Source organism: Oncorhynchus nerka, linkage group LG12 (genome assembly GCF_034236695.1).
Source record: "Oncorhynchus nerka isolate Pitt River linkage group LG12, Oner_Uvic_2.0, whole genome shotgun sequence".
Taxonomy (NCBI): domain Eukaryota; kingdom Metazoa; phylum Chordata; class Actinopteri; order Salmoniformes; family Salmonidae; genus Oncorhynchus; species Oncorhynchus nerka.
In genome coordinates, this window is record NC_088407.1 from 69,363,658 (window position 1) to 69,385,985 (window position 22,328).

The window sequence follows — 22,328 nt, forward strand, 5'->3', positions numbered from 1 at the left end:
TTGGCAGGTCTGGGCTTGGCATCTTGGCTTTGAGTTGCAAGTCAACCTGAGTCTCTATGGTAATACAAGAGCATTGTTTTCTCTGGTGGGGATTGTAAGTCAAACACAGTGCTATACTAGGGCAGAGAGGAGTGGAGGAATACCTACTATGCGTCCTGAGACAAATGGACCCTTGGATTGGAAGAAAGCGTGACAGTGGAGAGAGGGAAGAGTGACAGTGGAGAGAGGGAAGAGTGACAGTAGAGAGAGAGAAGAGTGACAGTAGAGAGAGAGAAGAGTGACAGTAGAGAGAGAGAAGAGACTGACATTGGAGAGAGGAAAGAGTGACAGTGGAGAGAGGGAAGAGTGACAGTAGAGAGAGGGAAGAGTGACAGTAGAGAGAGAGAAGAGAGTGACATTGGAGAGAGGAAAGAGTGACAGTGGAGAGAGGGAAGAGTGACAGTAGAGAGAGGGAAGAGTGACATTGGAGAGAGGGAAGAGTGACAGTGGAGAGAGGGAAGAGTGACAGTAGAGAGAGGGAAGAGTGACATTGGAGAGAGGGAAGAGTGACAGTAGAGAGAGGGAAGGGTGACATTGGAGAGAGGGAAGAGTGACATTGGAGAGAGGGAAGAGTGACATTGGAGAGAGGGAAGAGTGACAGTGGAGAGAGGGAAGAGTGACAGTGGAGAGAGGGAAGAGTGACAGGAAGCAGCAACACACACAGTCGATTAGGGATGAATTCATAACAAGCGTGGATGTCAGTGTAGGATTATTATTATATTACTCCAGTGCTAGCCTCTCTACACTGGCTTCTTTTCAAAGCAAGGGCTGATTTCAAGGTTTTACTGCTAACCTACAAAGCGTTACATGGGCTTGCTCCTACCTATCTCTCTGATTTGGTCCTGCCGTACATACCTACACGTACGCTACGGTCACAAGACGCAGGCCTCCTAATTGTCCCTAGAATTTCTAAGCAAACAGCTGGAGGCAGGGCTTTCTCCTATAGAGCTCCATTTTTATGGAACGGTCTGCCTACCCATGTCAGAGACGCAAACTCGGTCTCAACCTTTAAGTCTTTACTGAACACTCATCTCTTCAGTGGGTCATATGATTGAGTGTAGTCTGGCCCAGGAGTGGGAAGGTGAACGGAAAGGCTCTGGAGCAACGAACCACCCTTGCTGTCTCTGCCTGGCCGGTTCCCCTCTTTCCACTGGGATTCTCTGCCTCTAACCCTATTACAGGGGCTGAGTCACTGGCTTACTGGGGCTCTCTCATGCCGTCCCTGGAGGGGGTGCGTCACCTGAGTGGGTTGATTCACTGTTGTGGTCATCCTGTCTGGGTTGGCGCCCCCCTTGGGTTGTGCCGTGGCGGAGATCTTTGTGGGCTATACTCAGCCTTGTCTCAGGATGGTAAGTTGGTGGTTGAAGATATCCCTCTAGTGGTGTGGGGGCTGTGCTTTGGCAAAGTGGGTGGGGTTATATCCTTCCTGTTTGGCCCTGTCCGGGGGTGTCCTCGGTTGGGGCCACAGTGTCTCCTGACCCCTCCTGTCTCAGCCTCCAGTATTTATGCTGCAGTAGTTTATGTGTCGGGGGGCTGGGGTCAGTTTGTTATATCTGGAGTACTTCTCCTGTCCTATTCGGTGTCCTGTGTGAATCTAAGTGTGCGTTCTCTAATTCTCTCCTTCTCTCTTTCTTTCTCTCTCTCGGAGGACCTGAGCCCTAGGACCATGCCCCAGGACTACCTGACATGATGACTCCTTGCTGTCCCCAGTCCACCTGGCCATGCTGCTGTTCCAGTTTCAACTGACCTGAGCCCTAGGACCATGCCCCAGGACTACCTGACATGATGACTCCTTGCTGTCCCCAGTCCACCTGGCCATGCTGCTGCTCCAGTTTCAACTTCCACCTGACTGTGCTGCTGCTCCAGTTTCAACTGTTCTGCCTTATTATTATTCGACCATGCTGGTCATTTATGAACATTTGAACATCTTGGCCATGTTCTGTTATAATCTCCACCCGGCACAGCCAGAAGAGGACTGGCCACCCCACATAGCCTGGTTCCTCTCTAGGTTTCTTCCTAGGTTTTGGCCTTTCTAGGGAGTTTTTCCTAGCCACCGTGCTTCTACACCTGCATTGCTTGCTGTTTGGGGTTTTAGGCTCGGTTTCTGTACAGCACTTTGAGATATCAGCTGATGTACGAAGGGCTATATAAATAAATTTGATTTGATTTGATTTGATCAACTTGACCAGGGAACAGAGGATGGCGCATTGGAGCCACCTCTTGCACCACAATGTGATGCTTGAAGATGTGTTCAAATTCTGCATCAGCAATAGACTGTTACACTGTACATACGCAAATCAGCCAAACGTTTTAATTCATAAACCACAATATCGTACTTCCAAAACCAGATCGGTAATCAGAGAGATAAGAAAACACAACCTAGATAACATCAGATAATAGTAGACCTAGAAGGAAAGAAAGAGATAAGAGAGAGGACAAGGGGAAGATTGAAGAACCATGGCTGCTACTCTCTTCTCTTCATCCCCCTCTCCTCTCCTTCCCCTCCTCCTCCTCTCTTCCCCCTCCTAACCCTCTCCTCCCCCTATTTTCTCTCCATCAGTCCAACCAGAAGGTCCCCATTGTGTTCCCACTCTCCTCTCTCTTGTCTGTCAAAAATATGAAATTATTTCATTCAGCAGCAGGTAGCTTGTGTCCTTACACCTTGTGCTGCCTGTCTGGCACATGATACACTGAGAGAGAGAGATAGATACCTGGCTTTAGTGCTGTTGCCCCATTCATCTCCTGGGTATTGTATCAGTGTCTCTCTGTATGCTGTATGGAATCAGCTGCCGGTTCAATTACAGGGGGGCAGCTCTCTCTGACCTGGTGTTCTGGATGTGTGGGTGGGCTGGGAATGTAGGTGGGGAAGGGAAAGGCGTGTGCTGGAGGTGGGGAGGGAGCTATTTGGGGACGTGCCGCTCCAATGTGAATCAGTTACACTAAATTAGAATTTCAATATTGAATTCTAACAGCCGATACAGAAGAAAGAAAATGCAGGGGTAAAGCCTGTGGCTTTTTGGGGGAGTGAATTGATGCCACTAGATTAGTTTAAATATTGAATTCAAATAGCACATATAGTTATGACATTTTAGAGCAACAATACAGCTCTATCCTGAGGCTTGGTAACTAAAATGACACCATGAGCCCAAAAATGGGCCAAATTAGTATTTGCATCATTGCTCTTCAACTAAGGACACTTAAGGACACTTGCACAAAATAGAAGGTCTGAAAACCATTCACTATCTCTACACTGTGAACACCATAACTCAACAGAGTAGTCACACCAAAGGCCTCAGGGTCAGAATAGCATCAGACAGGCTAGCACTGGGGATGGGAGAATGTTATTGAGTGAGTTCCCACATGATAGCATATATATGCATTCAGACTGACTAGATAGCAGGGCTGCTGAAATGAAAAACATATAAAAGGTTGCTACACTGTTCTGCAACCCCTCAGAGAGGCCAGGAGAGACTCAGGGATGAAGAGAGCAGAAAAAGAGAGAGGGAGAGGAAGAGAGAGAGAAGAGAGACAAATAAAGAAAGTAAGAAAGAAATAAAGAAAAATAGAGAGCGAGAGAGAGAGCAGAGACAGAGAGATGGAGAGAAAGAAAGAGATAGAAAAAGCAAAGAGAGGGAAACAGAGAGCGAGAAACAGAGAGCAGACAGAAAGAGATAGAAAAAGCAAAGAGAGGGAAACAGAGAGCGAGAAACAGAGAGCAGACAGAAAGAGATAGAAAAAGCAAAGAGAGGGAAACAGAGAGCGAGAAACAGAGAGCAGACAGAAAGAGATAGAAAATCAAATGCAAGGAAAAACCCTGTTGGCAGAACAAATCCGAGTGGAGAAAAAAGTTGCTGGTTGAAACAGCGGCCAAGGTCAGACACAGGAACAATCTGGGCCAGTCTGTCAATGCTGCATCGATCTGCTGATGAACCTGGCCCCCTTCAACCACTATGGTACTAATAGTACAGACACCAGCACTTCTGATGGGGTATAGGCCTACTGCATTGTCTAATACACTAGCACACAGGCAGGTCCAACTCCCAAACATTAGCTGATGTGTGGTGAGCGTTCTGGCACAAAATGGTTTCCGCTTTGAGCACTGGAAAAGCCCTATACAAATCCAATCAATTAATGAATGAGTTAATTACAGGCAAGTCCAATCCACTTACTGGGGAAACCAAGGAAGGATAGCGATTCATTAAAGGTCAGGTTGCATGATATATTTCCACAAATCTAACAATGTAGATTGATATTCCATCTGAACGGTCTTTATGCAAAAGTTTCTGTAAAATGTTGGTAACACTTCATTTTAAGGGGTTCTTATTACAGTGCATTTATGCAATTACACTGTAACAAGAATTATAATTAATTGTAATTATGCATAGTTACACAGTAATAATGACATGTAACTGGTGGTAATTGCAGTCTGTAATTTGTATTTATTATGGATCCCAATTAGCTGCTGCCAAGGCAGCACCTACTCTTCCTGGGGTCCAGCAGAACTAAGGCAGTTATACAATTTTAAATACATTACAATACATTCATTACAGAATTCACAACACACTAAGTGTGTGCACTCAGGGCCATACTCTACTACCACATATCTACAACACAAAATCCATGTGTACATCTGTGTATAGTGTGTATGTTATCATGTGTGTATATGCATGTGTCTGTGCCTATGTTTGTGTTACTTCACAGTCCCCGCTGTTCCATAAGGTGTATATTTACCTGCTTTTTAAATCTGATTCTACTGCTTGCATCAGTTATCTGATGTGGGATAGAGTTCAATGTAGTCATGGCTCTATGTGGTACTGTGAGCCTCCCAAAGTCTGTTCTGGACTTGGGGACTGTGAAGAGACCTCTGGTGGCAGGTCTTGTGGGATATACATGGGTGTCCAAGCTGTGTGCTAGTATTTTAAAACAGACAGCTCGGTACCTTCAGCTTATCAACACCTCTTACGAAAACAAGTAATGATGATATCAATCTCTCTTCCACTTAGAGCCATTAGAGATTGAGATGCATGTCATTAATGTTAGCTCTCCGTGTACTTTTAAGGGCCAGCCGTGCTGCCCTGTTCTGAGCAAATTGCAAATTTCCCAAGTCCCTCTTTGTGGTACCTGACCACACTACTGAACAGTAGTCTAGGTGTGACAAAACCAGGGCCTGTAGGACCTGCCTTGTTGATAGTGTTAAGAATGCAGAGCAGTGTTTTATTATGGACAGACTACTCCCCATCTTAGCTACTGTTGTATCAATATGTTTTGAACATGACAGTTTACAATCCAGGGTAACTCCAAGCAGTTGCTCAAATTCCACATTATTCATTACGAGATGAAGTTGAGGATTAGTGAATGATTTGTCCCAAATACATTGCTTTTAGTTTTGGAAACATTTATGACTAACTTATTAATTACAGGGGTGTAACAACGGATGTTTGATAGCATGCTTGTTACAAATGTTATAGCATCCCAACGCACAATATTTCAGCCTTTACAAACCATGTGATAAGCGTAAGCCAATTGAAAACCGACCACATCATTGACAACTCTGCAATACAGATGTGGATTCTGATGCCCAGGCTCAATGGCAAAAACAGGTTCACAAACGGTTCACATTAAAAAACATATATGTTTTTTATCATTTAACGGTGCTTTTGACAATAGGTAAATTGTAAACCTATTAAGCTTGGTTGAATAATGGTTTATATACTGAACAAAAATATAAATGCAACATGTGAAGTGTTGGTTCCATGTTTCATGAGTTGAAATAAAAGATCCCTTGAATTTTACATACATACAAAAATACTGTTTCTCTCAAATTTTGTGTACAATTTGTTTACATCCCAGTTAGTTAGTATTTCTCCTTTGCCAAGATAATCCATCAACCAGACAGGTGTGGCATATCAAGAAGCTGATTAAACAGCATGGTCATTAGACATGTGGCGGGACAATAAAAGGCCAATCTAAAGAGTTGTGTATTTGTCACACAACAAATACAGTACATGTTTAAAGTTTGGACACGCCTACTCATTCATGGGTTTTCTTTATATGAAATAACACATGGAATCATGTAGTAACCAAAAAAAGTATTAAACAAATCAAAATATATTTTATATTTGAGATTCTTCAAAGTATCCACCCTTTGCTTTGATGACAGCATTTTACAGTCTTGGCATTCTCTCAACCAGTGTTGAGTTATTGTCCTGTTGAAAAACATATGATAGTCCCACTAAGCGCCAACCAGATGGGATGGCATATCACTGCAGAATGCTGAGGTAGCCATGCTGGTTAAGTGAGCCTTGAATTGTAAATAAATCAGACAGTGTCAGCAGAAAAACACCCCCACACCATCACACCTCCTCCTCCATGCTTCACGGAGCGAACCACACATGCGGAGATCACCTACTCTGCATCTCACAAAGACACGGCGGTTGGAACCAAAAATCGCAAAATCGGACTCATCCGACCAAAGGACAGATATCCACCAGTCGTGTGTCCATTGCTCGTGTTTCTTGGCCCAAGCAAGTCTCTTCTTATTATTGGTGTCCTTTAGTAGTGGTTTCTTTGCAGCAATTTGACCATGAAGGCCTGATTCACACAGTCTCCTCTGAACAGTTGATATTGAGATGTGTCTGTTACTTGAACTCTGTGAAGCATTTATTTGGGCTGCAATTTCTGAGGCTGGTAACTAATGAACTTATCCTTTACAGCAGAGGTAACTCTGGGTCTTCCTTTCCTGTGGCGGTCGTCATGAGAACCAGTTTCATCATAGCTCTTGATGGTTTTTGCGACTGCATTTGAAGAAACTTTCAAAGTTCTTGAAATTTTCCGGACTGATTGACCTGCATGTCTTGATGTAATGATGGACTGTTGTTTCTCTTTGCTTATTTGAGCTGTTCTTGTCATAATATAGACTTGGTCTTTTAGCAAATAGGGATATCTTCTATAGTATATACCACCCCTACCATGTCACAACACAACTGATTGGCTCAAACGCATTAAGAAGGAAAGAAATTCCACAAATTAACTTTTAACGAGGCACACCTGTTAACTGAAATGCATTCCAGGTGACTATCTCAAGAAGCGAGTTGAGAGAATGCCAAGAGTTTGCAAAGCTGCCATCAAGGCAAGGGGTGGCTACATTGAAGAATCTCAAATATAAAATATATTTTGATTTGTTTAACACTTTTTGGTTACTACATGATTCCATGTGTTATTTCATAGTTTTGATGTCTTCACTATTATGTGACAATGTAGAAAATAGTAAAATAAAGAAAAACCTTGGAATGAGTAGGTGTGTCCAAACTTTTGACTGGTACACACCCTTGAGTCAGCACATGTTAGAATCACCTTTGGCAGCGACAACAGCTGAGTCTTTCTAGGTACGTCTAAGAGTTTTGCACACTCTGGATTATAAAACATTTGCCCATGTATAATTTTAAAAATTATTCAAGCTCTGTCAAATTGGTTGTTGATCATTGCTAGGTAACCATCAAGTTTTGCCACAGATTTTCAAGCAGATTTAAGTCAAAACTGAAACTCTGCCACCCAAGAACATTCACTGTCTTCTTGGTAAGCAACTCCATTGTAGATTTGGCCTTGTGTTTCAGGTTATTGTCCTGCTGAAAGGTGAATTAATCTCCAAGTGTCTGGTGTTAAGTAGACCGAACCAGGTTTTCTTCTAGGATTTTGCCTGTTGCTTAGCTCCATTCTGTTGATTTTTTTATCCTGAAATACTCTCCAGTCCTTAACGATTACAAGCATACCCATAACATGATGCAGCCACCACTGATTGAAAAAATAGAGAGTGGTAATCAGTAATGTGCTGTATTGGATTTACCCCAAACATACTAACACTAGTTTGAGAAACAGACGCCTCACAAGTCCTCAACTGGCAGCTTCATTAAATAGTACTCGCAAAACACCAGTCTCAATGTCAACAGTGAAGAGGCGACTCCTGGATGCTGGCCTTCTAGGCAGAGTTCCTCTGTCCAGTGTCTGTGTTCTTTTGCCCATCTTAATATGTTATTAGTATTGGCCAGTCTGAAATATGGCTTTTTCTTTGTAACTATGACTAGAAGGCCAGCATCCCAGAGTCGCCTCATAAACTGTTGACGTTGAGACTGGTGTTTTGCGGGTACTATTTAATGAAGCTGCCAGTTGAGGACTTGTGAGGCGTCTGTTTCTCAAACTAGACACTCTAATGTACTTGTCCTCTTGCTCAGTTGTGCACCGGGGCCTTCCACGGTTTGCTCTGTTCTGTGAAGGGAGTAATGTACAGCGTTGTACGAGATCTTCAGTTTCTTGGCAATTTCTCACATGGAATAGCCGTCATTTCTCAGAACAAGTATAGACTGACAAGTTTCAGAAGAAAGTTCTTTATTTCTGGCCATTTGAAGCCTATAATCAAACCCACAAATGCTGATGCTCCAGATACTCAACTAGTCTAAAGAAGGCCAGTTTTATTGCTTCTTTAATCAGAACAACAGTTTTCAGCTGTGCTAACATAACCCTTTTGCAATTATGAAAATTGCAAAAGGGTTTTCATAATTGCAAAAGGGTTTTCTAATGATCAATTAGCCTTTTAAAATGATAAACTTGGATTAGCTAACACAACGTGCCATTAGATCACAGGAGTGATGGTTGCTGATAATGGGCCTCTGTACGCCTATGTAGATATTCCATAAAAAATCGGATGTTTCCAGCTACAATCATCATTTACAACATTAACAATGTCTACACTGTATTTCATGTTATTTTATTGACAAAAATGTGCTTATGTGAAAAACAAGGACATTTCTAAGCGACCCCAAACTTTTGAATGGTAGGTTTTTTTTCTCCCCCCTTTTTCTCCCCAATTTCGTGGTATCCAATTGGTAGTTACAGTCTTGTCTCAACACTGCAACTCCCGTATGGACTCGGGAGAGGCGAAGGTCGAGAGGCATGCGTCCTACGAAACACAACCCAACCAAGCCGCACTGTTTCTTGACACAATGCCCACTTAACCCGGAAGCCAGCCGCACCAATGTGTCGGAGGAAACACTGTACACCTGGCGACCGTGTCAGAGTGCACTGCGCCTGGCCCGCCACAGGAGTTGCTAGTGCGCGATGGGACAAGGACATCCCTGCAGGCCAAATCCCCCCTAACCCAGACAACGCTGGGCCAGTTGTGCGCCACCACATGGGTCTCCCGGTCGTAGCCGGCCACCCAAATCTGAATGTTTAACAGCAACCTCATTCTGCAAACTTCCCTTTAAAATGTCAAACAGAAACAATCCGAGAACAAAAGTGAAGTTACTGGTGGCTGGCCCTTAGTCTTGGCTATTTGTAATTGTAACTTAAAAATCGACTCAGCAAGATGACGTAGATGGACAAAGTAAACAGCAGTAAACAACTAAGAGTGTTGAAGCTCGAGACTAAACTTCTCCGCTGTTTTGGTCCCGTTGCTATCACATTGCAGTCTTGCATCCCGCTCATCTTAATATCTGCAGTGCTGCTCATGGCAACGTCATCTAGCCGAGTATACCTTAAACTGTCATTTAAAAGAGGGTTAATTATTTTGTTAGTATTAGACTAGATCACCTGAAAATGATTTGGTTTTGTCACAGTGATTAAAGCATCCCCATATTCTCCCTCCCATCAACACATCCACTTGTAAAGCCAATGTTAGCTTGTTGCTAGGTTACCTTCTCTACTTCCTGTAGGTAGAGCAGGGCAATGTCTCCAGACTTCTCATAGCAGGTAATCACTTCCTGGTCTTTGTCCACGTTATAATTGGACAGGGACGGAGATGCAGCCGGGACTTTCTCTAGACACAGACCTGGAGAGAAGAAATTAAGGATTTTTTAAAAAACGTCTGTATACTCTACACCTCACATACAGTACTGTGGCCTTGCCTCTGGTCGGGATAAGACCACACAATGCAGCCCACCAGGGGTTAAAGTTCACGCTCAAGCTTTAGTGTCTGTGTGTGTTTGTGCGTGCGCGGATGCGTGTGCATAGTATACAATCATCAGAGTCAAGGACAGCCACCAGCCTCACCTCATGTCAGCCAAGGACTGAAGAAGCCTTCCTTTCTTTTAAAGAGGAGATTAGGACAACAATCGCCTTCTACTTCTGGCTCTCACTCTTCTACAAATGAAGGCCCTCACTCTTTTCCCTCATGTATGGCCCTGAGTTTCCCTGATTTTGTGACCTGGCAAGGAAAAACTCTGGGCCTTTGTTGTAGTCAGAGTTTTCCATGTAAACTCACGTGCGAAGGAATATCTCGGGCCCTAAAAGGATACTATGAGGAAAAGTATCCCTGTCTGACCTTTGGGTAAACTGTATCTTGTTTTGTGTGGGCCGGTTCTGTCAATCACCAGACCATTCTGTTTGTAACAAGACAATATGTAGAAAAGCACTTCCATTGTGGCTACACACACCTCGTTGTTATGAAACCGAATCTGCAGTTCCCAAAGCACCCTTTTCAAACAACGCATTAATAATAGATAATAGCCTTAATAACTCATTCATTATAAATAGCTCTAGCCTCTGGAATTACACAAGACTACTCCAACTGTGTGACGCTCAAATAGAGCCATTCACTAAAAGGGTCCAAACAATACAAGCCAAACGGTTCTTCCATCAACCCCACATGATTCATTTACACACCCTGAAACCTCTAGTACCATAGAGGTGCAGATGTCTTCTCTTTATAGGACATGACTGGAACATGAACACTGATGCAAGAGAGAAAGACAGAGAGGGATTGAAGTAGAGAGGGGAGGAGAGCTATACATAGATAAAGAAACAGAAAGACAGAGAGGGATGGAGGTAGAGAGAGCGAGAGAGCGAGAGAGAGAGAGAGACAGAGAGAGGGGAGGAGAGAGAGAGTTATAGATAAGCAAAGAAACAGAAAGACAGAGGAGGCAGAGACAAACAGATGGAGAGATTAACATGCTCTGTCACAGATGGACGGACCGCCACCATGGATGGATGGAGAGAGAGCGAGAGAGATAGAGATCTGCAAAGATGGATGTATGCAGCCATGCTTGTCTTTGCCTTATAAAGATTTCCTGTGGTGGAGATGCGGGTATGTTAATGACTGGAGCCGGGGGGTTCTGTTGTCATTGTATGGCTCTGCTCTCTCTGCTGCCGTGCCAGATAACTTATTCATGCCACTGTGGCACTCTCACAGCCTAATGGGCTCCTGTGTTACTCTAAACAGGCCGGCCTGACGTCCTCCTCCCCTCCACTCCTCTCGATTAGGACGCTCATTAAAATTAAAACAGCAGTAATGTCTTCCCATTCCTGCCATCGGACAAACAAGATGGCTGGTCCAGACAAAGTCACACAAAATGACAAATGAACTCAGGTTATGCTATCTATCAACACTGCCTTACACAGCCAACAAAGGACTATATAAGAAATGATGCTGTTTAACATAAAAGAGAGCTTCATCTGAAGAGACTTCCTTCCATTCTAGATGTTTCCGGCTATAAAGTCAGCTTGCCTAAATTCAGGTCAAGCCCTAATGTTTCAATGCTTCACTCCATATACACAGTATGATTGCAGGCAATACGGCCCGGGGAGGAGACGTGTGTGTGCCTATGTGGGGGTGGGGTTGCCTACGCAATGCAGTCGCTCCACAGTGATGTATGCTGTATGGGCAACTGCTTGCATCATCGGTCGGTCTGTGTAAATCCTAGGATAGGCTGCTGTATGCATAGAGGGGGACAGATTTGTGTGTGTGTGCCGTGTGTATACTAGGCTGCTGTATTGAGGGGCTCCACACTACGACAGACAGTCTTGTCTGTCTGTCTGTCTGAGGACTCCTCTCTGCATGAGCAAACATAAGCATAGTGAACAGTGAACCTCTACTGCCACCATATGGCCCATCAACACATTGCAGGGTATACTAGCTCAAACAGAGGACTGGTGCTGCTCTGTCAATTTCTTCTTTACAGAGACAATGGATTTTTCCTCCATGTCATGTCCATTTTAATATACACACTAGATTTAAATACAGCAACAGACTCTATTATAGGACATTTAAAACGCCATTACTTATCCATCAAAACCATCTCCATTTTACAGCAGGCCAATCAAACATCCCCTGTATTAGTGCAGAATTCTGAATGGAAAGCCTGAGCAAGCCTCCACAGACAGGAACTGCATAATGAGGTAGGTCACATTGTGTTCTCAACAGCTAAGCTAATTGTCCCCCTGGCAAGCATACAGTGACAGAGTTCAGGGGTGCAACGGAAGGGCGGGCACCAGGTTAAGACTCAGACTGACCAGACCAGCAGAGTTAGGTAATACATTCACCCCAGCACTTTCTCAATACATGACTGAGGCAGTGGAAGAACAGAGGGCTTCAGCACCACAGATTAGGCTCAATGTCCTTTAGAATAGACAAATTCACCAAATTACTAGAATGAATGTGTCGAGTACTGAAGCGGAGTTGAGATTGAAGCTGAAATTTGGTAGTAGAATAGACGGTATGGTTTTGCAGTGTTTCCCCTACCATAGATCTGTTCCCCTGGACAATTTTGTTGCATAGATTTCGAATTGGGAAATACTGGCAGGGTTTTCCAGCACTGGACCTTTTTGGGCAGGCAACCAAAAGGTTTTCTCGTGGCCACTGCCACCACCTAAGCCCCTTTTTGAGCCAGGAAAAACCCTGACTGGTGTAATGTGAGGGCATTATGGCACCCTAAGCTCTTACCTTTGGTAGCGTATGCTTCGGCAATCATGGAGAGACGGTAGACGGGGGCTCCCACCAGTGCCAGCTCGTCCAGGGTCACTTTGCCATACTGGTTGAAGGCCTCACTATAGTCTCCCTCCACATAGGACAGCTTGGCCATCAACATACTAGCCTCTTGCATGTAGTCCGGCTAGGCACAAAAGGAAAGAGAAGAGACAGTTACTGTGTAGCAATATGTTTTCTCCTGAACACAAACATATATGTTCAGATTTCAGAGACAAAGGGTGCATACAAGCAGCATGAGGGAGTGAGGCAGTAATATGAGGTTATACAATTCAAAGGGGATTCTCTCAGTTTGGGAAAGCAGTGAGTGTACAGCCAGATCCTGATTAAACCAGTGTTACCCTTTTGCAGTATTATAATACTGTTATAAGACTGGACTATACTGTTATAACACTTACAAGAGTAAACTAGACTGGAGACTGGACATATGACGAATACTAATGGCTAAAGGTGTTATATCATTAACATCTACCTTGAGGTTCCCTCTGTCCAGGGCAGCGGTCAGGTGCTTGCGGACCTCTACAAGCTGGGGTCTTGGGCCCCTCGGGCTGGTCCCCTGCTTGATGGGGTTCTCCTTGAGGTACTGCTGGAGCTTGGCTTCCCCCAGCAGCAGATTCCCCAGGTCATCTGAAACACAAACAGAGTTTAGTCTATACCTCCAGCAGTGGAGGCTCCTCAGAGGAGGAAGGGGAGGACCATCCTCAGTGAATTTCATAAAAATAAAAATAGTGAAACATTAAAAAAGTTACACTTTTTAGATAATATATTTAGTATAGTTTTCACATCACCAAATAATTGATTAAAACACACGGTTTTGCAATGAAGGTCTACAGTTGCCTCAACAGCACTCTGTACGGTAGAGCCACTGTAGGAGGACAGCTAGTTTCCATCCTCCTCTGGCTACATTGACTTTAATACAAAACCTAGGAGGCTCATGGTTCTCACCCCCTTCTATAGACTGACACTTCTCTGCTCTCAATTACATTCAAATCAGCATTGAAAAAAAAGTTTAAGTTTGTTCCACCTGAGCGAGTCTGACCACAAGTCAGAGACCACTATGACACATCAAATGTGTGGATCACGGGAAAAGATCACGGGAAAAGAGCAGGAATAGGCTTTTGTAGGCTACTGTCCAAGCTGTGTCTTCCAATGTTGTGACTGCTGTTGGCATCCAAATATTATCAAACTTAAATAAACGCTTGGAGGATGCTTATCGATCATTGTTTTTTAAACCAGTGGACTGCCAGTGAAAGATGTGCTCTTGCAACAGCTGCATAGTGCGGATCTCAGCCTATAGAATAAAAGTGGCGCTTGTATTGCTCAATCTAATTCATGTCGATTAAAAAAAATCCTTCATGCTATATTGGATTTTAAAGCAATTTGTAGGCTAATCCAGTTTGTTAACCGTTTGTTAACTACGCCCCTATGCTCTGGTCTGACTGACATAAGAAGGCATGTCAGTTTATGTCAACAAAACATGCTTGCATGCCAAAATAGGACATTTATGCCGCGTTCAAAACAACTGGGAACACGGAGAAAACGTTGTCAATTCATCACGTCGGTGAGCCGGAGAGTACCGAGTTCCTAGTTGTTTTGAACGCGGCATTAAAGGTGAAGTTAAATGACATAATCATTCCAGCTAGGCGACTTCCCGTTTACAGACAGAAATAGAACTGAAATATGTCAAGAAAACAATTGCCCCCTCCTTGAAGCTTGTTATTTCGCACAGATTTCAATTTTGTTTATGTTGATTTCTGTAAGCCGCTCCATTGTGTATGATTAGGCCACTGATATGCAGGACTAAATATTCTTAAACTATTTATATGAAGTCTACCTATGCAACTGGTAAGATAGCTAGCTCAGTAAAATAATTTAGAACTATTTAATGAGTGAGAATTTTCAACAAGTATGCACTCTCTGTCCAAGTTAGTTAGATACAGTAGCTAGCCTGCAATGACAAAGTGAGTGTGCGTATGCACGATCAAAGAAGCTTCGGGTTTTCTCTAAATATAAACTATACCGGTGTGTTCAAGATCATTATTTAATTCTTACAGACGCATGACCTCTAGAAGTAGCTGGCTACTTGACAGCCACTCGCAAAGGAAGTTTCATTCACGTAGACGCGCTGACGTGGTTAGGAAAGCCCGTGGATTCCGTTCCCTGTCCAGGCCCCAAATCTTTAAGTGAACCGCAGAGCAAATCTTACCATTTGATATTAGTTTGGCAGAGAGCTGCCGTACCAAGCTCTGGTATCTTGTCCCATTGCCCTTCCGAACGGCTTCGTTCTGTCTCGAGTCGTGACCCAGACTTTCTCGCTGTCATGTTCAGTTCAGACTCTAGCAGAGACCAAAACACAACAGCCACGAAGCGTCAGCTGCGACACGGGTTGGAAAAGTTAATCGGAAGGGAAACAGCGATACCCACTGGTAGCTGTCACTCTCACATCTGTCAGATGTGAAACTATTAATTCATGTTTTATTGCCATTTCCCAAACTGCATGCAAGGACATAATCACACAGCTATGTATTGTTTCACTATGTTTACTTTTTGTTCAGTCAACTTTTCTCATGTTTATGAACATACAGGCAGTCGTGATGAAATCTAAATACTTAACACCACTTTCATATTGATACTCTCCCAAAAGGCTTTAGTACAAGACTACTCCTTGCTGCAACCTTGCATACAACATGCAAGTCATTTGTTCTGCTTTTGACAAAACAGTTCATATTATTTTCACACCAACATTCACATTTGTACACTTTAATACACATTTCAAATATTGATCTTAGTCTTGGCAGTTGTGTTTGGGCAAGTAAAAAAAAGCTTTCATTAAACACTTGGCTGTTTAGGTAGGAGAAATTGGTTGTGGCAACTTTTATACATGAAACAAGACTGTAATGTCCAAACTGTTCTGTGATTTAGGGGCATATCTTTATCCCAAGTAAAACAGCTTAAGATATGTTTTTTTACTCTGTTGTAGAAATATGGACATAGATGCTGACCTCAAGCACACATGACATGAGATTATGGAAAGGCTAAGTGTAGAAAAAGTCATGTGCATTTCACTGGATCTTCTCAGAAAATTGTATTGGGCTCTAAAAAAAATACAAAGTTTATAGACAGATTTTTCCCTTTATTTATATAAAACATGCAGGCTCCTTTTATTCTGTACATTAAGACAGTGGTTCCTTTCTAGCAAACCTACAGCATCTCAAAGTGAGGTACAAGTAGGGTTGCAAAGCTCTGGTAACTTTCCCAAAAATTCACAGGTTTTCCAGAAATCTAGGGCAGATTTCCTGCTTATTCACTTCTGATTCTGGGACACTTTCAACCGGGTTATCTGGAAAACCTGGGAATTTTGGGAACATTACTAGAATTTTAAAACCCTATGTAGGAATGTCATTAAGACAGACAGCAAGAAACAGATGAATACTGCATTGGAAGATGTAAGACATAAGTGTTAAAGTTATACAGACAGTCATCACCAGTACCACTAACAAAGAATTTATCATAAATTACAAAAAGTACAACTAGCAGAGATGGGTATGAGATAATGGATACTTGTCAATGTACATTAGAGGCTGATATACTGATCTATACTGATGTCCCATGTAACTTTCTATAGATCCTGCAGTGTTAGTCCATTATACAGTACATTTTCTCATCTGAATGCTTTGAGCTACTGTTAAGGCAAACCTGTAGAAAGAGAGTCTGGAAACTTGTGTCCTCCATATCTGTCTGTCTTACCCAATAAAAATGACATTGGAACATGGTCATATTCATACCTAGTCACACACAATACTATTTAGAGGACCCACACCCATCTCGCGAAATTAACAAAAAATTGTATTTCATATAAATTGTATTTTAAGTATTTAATTCAGAATTCATTAGAAAACTTGAAATAGGCAGAAGATGGCACCATGGGGATCTTTGAATAACTCCTGAGCTTTGGAGAGGGAGTGGTGCAAGTTGACCTGAAAATTAGGAGTGTTTAATAGTGTATTTGCCTTTCTGGAGCTGAGAGACGTACAGCTTGGATTTACTGCCGTCTAGTCGTTTGAACCAAACCTCATCGTGGTTGATTGTGGTAATTATGGCTCTTTGGACAGAGGGGGGCAAGAGAAGAAGATTAAACATTGAAATTGTTAAATTGTTAGATAAAGGACATAAAATACTTTGCTTCCAAAAAAGTATATTTCCCAAGGATGCCAGTATCCTCACCTTGTGGGAAATTCATCTTTCTTGTCGATGCATATCATCTGTCCACGGCAGTACCATTCTCCGTCATAACTCAACTTTCCCTCTTCTGATCGAGCATTATGCTGATACTTTTCATTCTTATTGGTGGAGACTGGAATTTAATGTTTGGTGAAAAAAAAAAAAAAAAATGTTTGTCACAAAATTACACAATCCAAGTTGGTATAGTAACTTCTTATAAAGTATAATTTCAACTTGCTGACATTAAATTGTGTTTATTAAGCATGGTGTTCATTCATAGTTTGGTTCAGAAAACCAAAAAGAGACAAGGGACAGGATCTCACAATAACAGAATAGAGTGAGTAAACAATTTACAGCACAAGTCTTTAATTCAAAATGGAAGTTGAGTCTTACCATCAGTTTTACCTCTGTGAGGTCCCAAAGTAGCCACAGCCTTTAAGATATTAAAATTGTTAGAATATGATCATAATCATCATATAAATCCAAAACATACTAATATAATAATAATAATAATAAATTACATTTAGCAGAAGCTTTTATCCAAAGCGACTTACAGTCACACATACATGTATAGGTTGTGTCAGGAATCGAACCCACTATCCTGGCTCTACCAACTGAGCTACAGGACCATACTATGCATCGACAAGGCATGGTACCTTTCTGACTGCTGTCCAATCCTCCAGTATATCCAAGTCTTGTAACATGTAGACAATATATGGTCGTACGGATGTTAAGGAAATACAGGTGTATATAAAAGGCAAGTGTGAATGTGCGGTGGGTGGGACAAGTACACACATAACACAGACCAAGATTGTAATAAAAAAAATGAGACTCATTCTGTTGAGACTCAGATGATGAAAGAGGATATCTGACACAACAACTGGCTTCTTCTTTTTGTCTGGACTAAATGGATCTTTCCTCTTGTTCTTCCTTGACTGCAGCTCATCTTTCCAGAGCTCTGAGAAAAGAAGGGTCAATGAGGAAAGGGAATGTTAAGACATGCCACTATCAGACAGTTTCCTGGACACAGACTGAGCTTAGTCCTGGACTAAAAAGCATGCTCCATTAAAATGGCTTTAAAGTCCAGGACTAGGCTTGCAACTGTCTGGGGAACTAGCCATATGAGAGCTGGGTTACGCATGCTACGTTAGTGGCTCGCGCAATGACTTGACGATACCTGAGGTTATGTCTATACTGTGCCTGTCCTCCTCCAGTCGCCTGATCTTTTCCACAAGTTCACTCTGCACTGTATCAAACAATAGCAACTTCTCACTCTAAGACAAACAAAGAGGAATCAATGGTTACAAATGATAATCAATTAAGCCACTACACAAATAAATTAATTCGACATCAGAGGTTTGAAGACGGACATGGGTAGAACTATGATATGTGGACTTCCCAACAACAATGCTCACCTCCCAGTGCTGGAAAGCTGCTTGGATTTCACAGTCGTACTTGTTTTTTACAGACTCTATACAGAGCTCCCGGTAGATCCCTGAGAAGGAAAACAATTTTACAGTGAGACATGCCAGCATACTGTTCATTCAATTTTCTTCATCAGATTTACTTTGTCAACTTCTGGATGACAATTAGGAAACCTTAATTTTTTAATCTGGTGTTCAATGCCGCAGCAATTTGTGAAATCAGTTTAAAGCTACATAAATAATATAATCCAAAGATTAGCTTGCGACAGATTTACCAGCAACCTTTGTTCTGATCTGCATGTTCTCCTGCAGATTTGCCAAGGGGTCCAGGTACTCTGAAGCCTTGCCTGCAATCACCTCCTGGAGTTTGGCATCCACTTGACTCAACCTCTCCTTGTACAACCTGAACAAAAACAGCATTGGCTACAATTGGTTAACCTTAGATACATTCACCTGTTTGACACACTGTGATGGAATTGAGACATATATATAATGTAAATCCAATCAGTAAATGCAGTCAGAGACTTACTGGTCTTTCAGGTCTCCAAATTGTTTCTCCAGATTTGTCATTTCATCAAGGCACTCCACCCTTCTCCTTTCACAGTCCTCATCATCCATCTCTACAACACATGCATGTTAGCCAAAATACCAATGAAACAGGTGCATTCATGTAACATGTGTAGCAAATCACTTGTAGTTTACAAACAAACTGGGTTGGTAAAACAATTCTTACCCGAGCTGTCCCCATCCTCTGACACGGACGAGCTCTCAGTGTCATCCTCGTCTGAACTGCTCCCATCTTGTTCGGGATAGTCGACTTCCATCTCCTCGTGGTTACTTTCTTTCTTTTCTCGAGAATGTACCGGCATGTTGACTTCCTTACCTGGATTTTAATCAGAATGCTTGTATCACAATGCCAAATAAATGAACTAGTCATAATAATGCTAGTTCAAAGCTTGAACTTACCTTCAACTACTAACAGAGTAATTGTATTTTGTACTTCCAACAAAAAAGAGATAGATATCTACTTTAGAAATAGCTTCCAAAATCGTTGCAAAGCTAACGTTAGTTAGCGAAGAAAACAACAACAAAAAACACCGGAAATTAAGATAGCTCGCTTGCTAGCTAGCTAGCAAGTGAAACTATCTTTCGAAAACTACACAGTTCATCGGATGACATGAATATGTCGGTAAGATTAGTATAAAAAAATCTGCAATAGTAAAATATAAAAACAGAAAGATAAATAATATCGTTGTATGTCTGATTGAATAAGCGGTAAGCATTGGTGGAAAGCTAGCTAATGTTAGCTAGCTAGCCAGCAAGCAAGCGTCCAAGCTAAAAACAAACGATAAATCGCAGCGGTTCAATGGCGCGTAATTGACGTGCATTTCGATGTCAGGGAATTGTAGTTGTTTTACAACAATGTCACCATGAAGTAATTGTACAAAAGGTTTAGAACTCAAACTACATTCCCCAGGGTTTGACAAAGCAGCGCACCATCTCGTTAGACCATAAAAATCAAATCAAGAAAAGTTGAGAATGAGAACATTGTCTTGAATTTTCAATTAATATGCTGATAATTAAAGCATGCGTGAAACCTTATGTAAGTCAATATGTAGTTACAGTAGTACTGTAACTGTCTCGAATTTCCAGTTCATATGCGTATAATTAAAGCATGCATGAAAACGTATATAAGTCAATATGTAGTTACAGTACTACTGTAACTACATATTTCAATAAATACTGTCGGTATTTTCACTTCGCTAAATTAGCTTTCAGATCTAGATCTCAACTGAAATGACAGAACTGGGGTAAGCAATGTGGTGTCTGGCTTCAGGTATTTTGCTGTTACCTGTCCAGTTCCATTCAAATCAGTGCATTTGTAGGAAGGAAGACAGGCATAGTCGCGGGAAGTCGGGGTGCTGAGCCCTGATAATAAAAGAGTGGTTAGAGTGTTGGGCCACTAACCGAAAGGTTGCTAGATTGAATCCCCGAAGCTGACAAGGTAAACATCTGTCATTCTGCCCCTGAACAAGGCAGTTAACCACTGTTTCTAGGCTGTCATTGTAAATAATCATTTGTTCTATACTGATTTGCCTAGTTAAATAAAGGTTAAATAAAAAATATAATTTCTTTCTCACACAAAAGTACCCGCACTTGCCCTTTACAAGTCCTGTATTAGCGAACTGATATAGCCATCTGTAGTGCCGCAAATACATGTTTTCTTTATTGGCATGGAAACTTGTTTAGATTGCTAAAACAAGTGAAATAAACCTACAAATAATGGCAAAAACCAACAATGCCAATTAAACAAAACAAAGAAAAAACAATCAGAGTAAACATTACACATACAAAACGTTTATCTCTTTCTCCCCTCTCACTCTTCCTCTTGTTTGACAGTCACAGAAGACAGTATGATAAATGTAGACTAATACAGTGCACTTTCACTTTTCCATGTAATGTGAAACTTTTTAAATTAAATGGTCCACCCACAAGTAGTTGTCTTTGAAATGAAAATTCCAGATTGTTTGCTTGCTTGGGAAACATTATGCCATTCATTAGGATCTGACTGTCATCTAAAATGTTTCAAAGAATTAAACCAGACACTACATGAATATATATATATATATATATATATAATTTTTTCTACCAGACTGGAGCGTTGAATTGCTCTGATTTCCATTAACTTGTTTTTCATATCTCAAGCTCCGCCATGTTTTGAGGAGAGGTGTGTTGTTTGGATTGCTAGCAACATTTTACATAAACTCTTATCTGCAAAATGCACACCTCTCACCGACTTTAATTTATTTGTATACATGTTATCGCCCTTGAAGGCTATTAGGTCGCAGTACATAATCAAATGATAACGGACCTCCAGCTCTCTTGTGGTTAGCAATCTTTTGAAGAAGATTAACAGGGGCTTGCTGCCTCCTACACAGATTCGTTCGTCTCCTTCTTTCGGAATGTTCTCAAAAAAGCCTCATGGGGACGTCAAAAAATCAACACCGAAAGTGTTGGATCCCAAAAAAGATGTACTGACACGCCTAAAACACCTGCGGATCGTTATAGGTAAGTCGAAATTAGACATTTTGTCGGCTATCTTGCTGGGCTATCTATAGCTTGATGCTACAGCTAAACCAAAGCTATCCTAGTTGAAGTGAGCTTGTTTTTAGTGCGGAGTAGCTAGCTAACGTGCCTAATTGTTGCTACTCCATCACTGTACGGATTGGAAGCATACAGATGTTGCTAGCCATTATAACATGTTTTGTGTAATTGAAATGCTTAAAATGAATTTGATGTGCTGGTTGCATACTGATTGTATTCACAGTGGCTCAAACTGGTCCATATCTAGTTTATTCTATTCTGCAAATAATTCAAGATTGCGAGATTTCAACCATGTTTTGATTTGTTCAGTGTTTCCGGGGTCCTTGGGAAGTGCTTAACCTAAACCCCTACCGAAATGGAACCATATTACATTTCAACCTCAATGGGGTAGGGACGTCCCAAGGATGATATACCGTCCCATTTGTCAATATGTGTCTTAAGTGATTTATCTCTGTCTTGCCCCTTGCCTTCTGCACAATTTGTGGACTGAAGATGCAACATATACTAGAGCCAGATTTGAGATGTCAGGCAATTAGCTAATTGGAGGAGTTCATTAAGAACTGCCTGCAAAACGGAGTCTGTCTGGAGGATGGGATTGGGTCTGTGGGCGGCACTGGGTGGACCCTGTGAAAAAACAGAAGATGTAAACCAGGGCTTCCTTTGGGATTAGTCAGGAAAGTCAGTCCTAGAGAGAACAGAGTCCTACTGTTTCACCAAAGTGTCCTGAGTTTAAAGCCAAAAGCCCTCTTGTTGCATGGTCTGTTCCAAGGCTTTAAAAACATGAT

General features: G+C 41.9%; 2 protein-coding genes and 1 pseudogene across 2 annotated transcripts in view; 1 reads left to right on the forward strand and 2 right to left on the reverse strand.

Moving 5' to 3' along the window:
* Positions 1 to 15,171, reverse strand: part of LOC115138656 (tetratricopeptide repeat protein 7B-like) — a 159,788-nt pseudogene extending 144,617 nt beyond the window's left edge.
* A 734-nt stretch (positions 15,172 to 15,905) lies between these two features.
* On the reverse strand, positions 15,906 to 19,794 carry brms1la (BRMS1 like transcriptional repressor a). Its single transcript, XM_029675753.2, has 11 exons — positions 19,405 to 19,794; positions 19,172 to 19,321; positions 18,968 to 19,058; positions 18,714 to 18,841; positions 18,430 to 18,509; positions 18,192 to 18,288; positions 17,883 to 17,972; positions 17,671 to 17,735; positions 17,408 to 17,447; positions 17,018 to 17,147; positions 15,906 to 16,895 (listed from the first exon to the last, which is right to left on the reverse strand). Exons 2-11 carry the CDS (start codon positions 19,305 to 19,307, stop codon positions 16,778 to 16,780), a joined length of 975 nt encoding a protein of 324 aa, XP_029531613.1. The 5' UTR covers positions 19,308 to 19,321; positions 19,405 to 19,794; the 3' UTR covers positions 15,906 to 16,777.
* Positions 19,795 to 21,123: 1,329 nt separating this feature from the next.
* The window catches only part of LOC115138658 (ral GTPase-activating protein subunit alpha-1-like), a 118,666-nt gene continuing 117,461 nt past the window's right edge, over positions 21,124 to 22,328 (forward strand). The window contains 1 exon segment of the mRNA XM_065025756.1: positions 21,124 to 21,507. Within this exon segment, the coding sequence (XP_064881828.1) occupies positions 21,402 to 21,507 (106 nt within the window). The 5' untranslated portion in view covers positions 21,124 to 21,401.

Bases quoted from the DNA above. Each gene is read 5' to 3' on its own strand.
- brms1la (XM_029675753.2), bottom strand. From the start codon at position 19,307: ATGCCGGTACATTCTCGAGAAAAGAAAGAAAGTAACCACGAGGAGATG. The intron at 18,842-18,967 runs GTAAGTCTCTGA...GTTTTTGTTCAG, and splicing joins TTTGGAGACCTGAAAGACCA to GTTGTACAAGGAGAGGTTGA. The intron at 18,289-18,429 runs GTGAGCATTGTT...TGTTTGTCTTAG, and splicing joins CAGCTTTCCAGCACTGGGAG to AGTGAGAAGTTGCTATTGTT.